This window comes from Nipponia nippon, unplaced genomic scaffold, assembly GCF_047370975.1.
Source record: "Nipponia nippon isolate SJK-2023a ecotype South Korea unplaced genomic scaffold, ASM4737097v1 scaffold_89, whole genome shotgun sequence".
NCBI lineage: Eukaryota > Metazoa > Chordata > Aves > Pelecaniformes > Threskiornithidae > Nipponia > Nipponia nippon.
The window spans coordinates 54369-60065 of NW_028262412.1; the positions used below are offsets into that span (position 1 = coordinate 54369).

A 5697-nucleotide genomic window follows, 5' to 3' on the forward strand; every position below is an offset into this window, starting at 1 on the left:
TGCTGCTCCTTCATTTCCCACTTGCACCTGTGCTGCTCCTGCTCCCACTCTTGGGCTCGGTGGGGTTGGGGGAGTCTCCAACACGACCTTTCAAGCCTTGCTAGGCAGGGGTCTGCATGGGAGTGAGATGCCCCAGGTCCCTTCTGTCCTGTGGGGCTCCAGGAAATGTGGGCTGTGGGCTTGGGAATCGAATGGCTCTCCCCAAAGGAGATCCGCTCTGTAGGACACTTGACCATTTGCCTGCAGTGTCCTGCCCAGCTGTGAGCTTGCCACCAGGCACAGCTGTCTCAGCATCTTTGTGATATCTTTGTCTTACCCATAAAGAAGCCCCAGAGGTGCTAAGACTATAGAAATGGTGTTGAGCAGCTCTGTGTGGGCAGCTGAAAGATGCCCAGTGTGTCCTTGCCTAGAAGGGGAGTGTGGAGGCCACCCTCAGGAAAAGAGGGAGAAGTTTAGAAGTCTGAGCTTTGAGTCCAGACTCCTCTACTCTCAGGAGGGTGTGGTTTCTTTTAAGGGGAACAGATGACTATGATCATCCTCCAACTCAAGCTCATGCGAGTGCAGGGCAGCTGGGAACAAGACTGATAGACAGACCAGCTCCCCTCAGCCCGCACTAAGCGTCAGGGAATGCTTCTGCCATTCAGGTCTCACGATAACTATGTTGAGGATTTCTGCCTTTGAGGAAGACTCCCCAGGTAGGACAGGAGTATCTAAAAGAAAATAAACAAAGTGAAAACCTTGTAAGCAACTCCCGTTCATCTGAATTGGGAGAGAAGATGGTGTAACACCCTTATGCATGAGAGTGGATTTCATCTGACGGAAACTGTGAATATCAGAGCTGGTCACCCCCATAGGCCCGTACCCACCACTGTAGAGCACGACCGACTCTTTGGGAGCCCATGGGAGAGGCCTCTGCTCGTCATGGCCCACCTGGGGGTTTGTGAGAGAAATGAAAATTTTAGTTTTCTTCCTTGAAAAGTCTCTCCTAAATTCTCACTGTCTTGTCCTTCTTCAGCAGTCCCTCATGCCCAGAGGCAGCAGATGTCCAGCAGCAGCTCCATCACCCAGTTCCTCCTCCTGGCTTTCGCACACAGGCAGGAGCTGCAGCTCCTGACTTTCTGGCTCTTCCTGGGCATCTACCTGGCTGCCCTCCTGGGCAACGGCCTCATCATCACTGCCATAGCCTGTGACCACCACCTCCACACCCACATGTACTTCTTCCTCCTCAACCTCTCCCTCCTTGACCTGGGCTCCATCTCCACCACTCTCCCCAAATCCATAGCCAATGCCCTGTGGGACACCAGGGCCATCTCTTACGCAGGGTGCATTGCACAGGTCTTTCTGTTTGTTGCCTTCATCGTGGCAGAGGTTTCTCTTCTCACCATCATGGTCTATGACCTCTACATTGCCATGTGCAAACCCCTGCACTACGGGACCCTCCTGGGCAGCAGAGCTTGTCTCATCATGGCAGCGGCTGCCTGGGGCACTGGGTTTCTCCATGCTGTGCTGCACACTGCCATTATATTTTCCCTACCCCTCTGCCAAGGCAATGTCCTGGACCAGTTCTTCTGTGAAATCCCCCAGATCCTCAAGCTCTCCTGCTCAGATGCCTACCTCAGGGAAGTGGGGCTAATTGTGGTTAGTGTCTGTTTCGCATTTGGGTGTTTTGTTTTCATTCTTTTCTCCTATGTGCAGATCTTCAGGGCTGTGCTGAGGATCCTCTCTGAGCAGGGATGGCACAAAGCCTTTCCCATGTGCCTCCCTCACCTGGCCGTGGTCTCTCTGTTTATCATCACTGCCATGTTTGCCTACCTGAAGCCCCCCTCCATCTCCTCCCCATCCCTGGATCTAGTGGTGGCAGTCCTGTACTCGGTGGTGCCTCCAGCAGTGAACCCCCTCATCTACAGCCTGAGGAACCAGGAGCTCAAGGAGTCCATTAGGAAAGTGATTTCATGGCTGTTTCTCAATAGTGAGAAACTTCCCAGCACTCCCCACACATGAATCCCAGGCTATCTTGTTCCAGGCCTGTACTTTGTGGTGTTGGGTTTTTTTAATTATCATGATCATGATTAGCATGATCTTGTCAGAGCTGACTCTCTCGTATCATCTCTGTAATAAGATCGGATCTCCCTGGTCCACTGCCTGAAGGCTGGGCTTTTGTTCCAAAGCTGGCGAATGGTACCTGAGGTACATACCCAAGGCTGTCCCGCACATGAACTGGTCGATGATGTCTTTAAAGAGGGGAGTCTGGACCTGAGTGCAGTAACAGTGACACTGGCTCAAGGTGCAGAGCCAGACGTTCTTGCTGTCCTGGTGCTCCATCAGGCCTGGAAGATGGCTGAAGAAGGACTGGTGCCTCACACTCTCTTAGTGCTGTCGTCTCACCTGAAGAGTGGCATGGAGAGGGAGGCTGGGACCCTGTGTCAGAGCTTGCACTGAAGGAAGCATGACCCAGAAGCCATGTCGGGTCACTGCTGCCCTGTGGCCAGCACATGTCCATCAGACAGCCTCCCCTACCCTCTGCGTTGGCACACATTCCCAAAGCACCCCCACTCCTGGACTTCTGTACCTCTCCTTTCCAGACCTGGCCATTCACCATGGTCCAGGTTTGGGCTCATATTTGAAATGCAACCATACGGGGGGACCACCAAGCCCTTCCCAGGCTCACACATGCCCAGAGCCTGGCAGACCCCAGAGCAGAGCTGTCTGTGAACCTGTGTGTGGGACACAGTTGAGCCTGGGTAGGGGCTGGGTGCTGGGGAGGCTGCCAAAGCAGGAGGGAGGCAGGGAGATGGGGTATTGAGGTCTGTTGTGCAGACCATGCCAGGGAAATGCTTCCCCACCCTGAATGCACCTTGCCCTGTGTGGTGCCTGCACAGTTGGGCTGTGCGGCTGCACGGGGGGCAGTGGGGCTGGTGCAAGGATGGGAATGTGAACAGGAGACATGATGCTCCTTGAAGCTCCTGCACTGCTAGGACATAAAAATGACTGCCAACCCGTAGCCAGGCAGGGCTGTTGCCTCGGTCACTGCGATGACTCTGGGAACCCAGGAGACCACAAGGGTGGGAGGTCTGGGGTGGACATTTCCAGCCCCAGCTCTGGCAGCAGCCCCTCTGAAGACAGAGCAGCTCCCCACAGCCATGACAGGACTCGCTGCTGCTCATGGGCTCAGGGGTGTCTTGGAGGCTGCAGCCACTGGCACCACCTGTCAGGAGCCCCAAGGCAGACGGCAAGTGTTGGTTCCCTGCGCTGCAGCTCACGGTGCCTCCCCTCCTGTGCCACCGTCCTCTCTCAAGAGCACCACCAGCTGCATTACTGCCTGCCTGGGTGTGAAGGGGAGCTGCTGGAGGTCTTCTCTGCTGACCCCCATGTCCCATGGCTCTGTCCCAGCAATAGCTCACAATCACGACCACGGTCCTTCTGCAGTTCCATGTCTCTGCTTGGAGCTGGACACCACAGCCTGCCTGCATGGTCCCAAAAGATCCCAGTGAGGCTGAGCTTAGACAGGAGGTGTTGTGACTGTCCTTGGTCTGGGTAGTTGTGATGATCTGGGTGGGCACCATGAAGGGAAAGAAGGGACAAGAGACAACAAGGACAAGAAGCAGGAGGGGAAATTTCAGATAAAGACAAAGAAAGAAAAGAAGAAAAAAAAAATCTATCTATCTCTCTATCCACCTATGTATCAGTCTATCTCAGGCCAGGATCCTGGTGGCCGCCTTTGCTGTAGGGGCACATGGAGGGCTCCTGTTCAGCTTGTTTCCACTGGAAAACCAGGGTCCTTCTCTGAAAAGCTGATTTCTAGCCGGTTGGCCCTCAGCATGTCATGGTGGACAGTGTTTCCCCTGCCTGGGCATTTCCCTTTGTTGAAGTTTCATGAGGTTCCTCTCTACCCATTCCTCCAGCTTACCGATGTCCCTCCGAATGTGTCGCGAATGAGTAACTTAGAACACATAAGGAATCACCATCAAGGTGTCAGCAAAAGTGGTTTTAATATGATGTTGTAAAAGTGCGACTTTAGAAAGTTTGATGGCGAGATTCACTCTATTAATCACCGTGTGGAAGAATCATACAAAGGGATATTGAGTTTCCCTTTTGTAAAAGTGAGTACAGTGGGTGAGCAATGATAGAAAATCCAAGTACATGTTTCCTCCAGTATGCTAACATACCCATAAGTTGTTGTAATTCTTTACTAGATTGGGGCATCTGCAATTGTTCTGTTTTACTTAGGGTGTTCGATGGAATTGCTGCACTATCTGCAATCCACCGAGCACCTAAAAATTTTACTTCTCTACTTGGACCCTGACATTTTTCAAGGGGAATGTCAACTTCTGCTTTATCTAGTGCTTGCCACACTGCTGCTGCCACTTCCCCCACTTTTTCAGGGAAAGCTCCTTCAGTCAGAATATCATCTATATATCGGCACAGTTTCACATCTTGAGGGAGTGAGACTGTTTGTAACAGTTCATCAAGTGCAGCATGAGCAATTGTGGGTGAATGTCTATACCCCTGTGGGATTCTGTTAAAGGTTTATTGCATACCTTCCCAAGTAAAAGCAAATTTTTCTTTACCTTCCTCCTGCAAGGGGACCATAAAGAACATCTTTCACATCTAGCACTGCCATCCATGGGTGTGCAGCTGCTTGTAGCGTGGCTGTTAAAGTTGCAGTATTAGGTACTGCAGCCGTTAGCAGAGCTGTGTTAGCATTTAGGCACCGATAATCAATTGTCAGACGCCATCTCCCATCCAGCTTTCGGACTGGCCAGACTGGTGAATTGTATGGGGAGTGGGTTCTGGAAATAATGTGCCATTTTTCGAAGTCTGCTATTACTTCAGAAATCCGGGTTTGTGCCACAGCAGCAATCGGGTGTAGCAGTACATTAGGAACCTACGAATCAGGGAGTGCAGGGGCAGCATGGAGTACACGCACTGTAGTCTCCCCATTTTTATCAAGGTTAGGATTAATATTTGAACTGAAGGACCGCACTCTGCCATCCCGCAGGCGCCAGGTTCGGCCATTCAAAACATCGAAACCCAAAATATTTTCATTGTGATCTTTGGTTGCAAAGTGAGTAGGTAGCATGCGCTTCTCGCCTGGGAGCCATAAATTCACTTTCACAGTTTGGCAAATAGGACTTGCTCCGTTCACTCCAGTAATTTTATCTCTTTGCCATCCAGGTTGTACACGCAGCATCTCAGCATCCGGTTGTGCTAATATTGAAATTTGTGCTCCTGTATCTATTAGAAATTTCACCAGTCGTCATCGAGGACCAACTGGAATCAAAATATGTGGCCCATTATTATTATTTATCCATTGATAGGATTCCACTTGCCAGACAGGAGGCCCAGTTGCTCTCCTGGCATTACTTGGTTTTTGGCCTCATGTTTTGCAATTCATCCCTAAGGGGGAGGAAAGGTTATCGCTCTTTCTTGGAGCGTGTAATGGCGCCGGAGTACTCGGAGGATGCTCTTTCATTTCGCCATCATCACATTTCTGAAATGCTTGAATTAGACTCAGGATAAAATATAGAAAAGTGCGACTTAAAAAAGTGTGATGGCAAGGTCCACTCCATTAATTACTGCATGGAAGAATCATTCAAAGGGAAACTGAATAAACTCGAGTTAAACTGATTCACAGAGAAACCAGAGATGCAAAGAGTAAGGAAGACCATCCCAATGAGTCACAAGGTTGAGAGTAGA

The 5697-nt window shown here is 50.9% G+C and overlaps 1 protein-coding gene across 1 annotated transcript; it reads left to right on the forward strand.

Annotated features, from left to right (window-relative positions):
- The first annotated feature begins 1041 nt into the window (after positions 1 to 1041).
- LOC148050358 (olfactory receptor 14A16-like) lies at positions 1042 to 2001 on the forward strand. The gene has a single exon (XM_087742876.1). It carries the CDS (start codon positions 1042 to 1044, stop codon positions 1999 to 2001), a length of 960 nt encoding a protein of 319 aa, XP_087599002.1.
- The last annotated feature ends 3696 nt before the right edge of the window (positions 2002 to 5697 follow it).

Bases quoted from the DNA above. Each gene is read 5' to 3' on its own strand.
- LOC148050358 (XM_087742876.1), top strand. From the start codon at position 1,042: ATGTCCAGCAGCAGCTCCATCACCCAGTTCCTCCTCCTGGCTTTCGCA.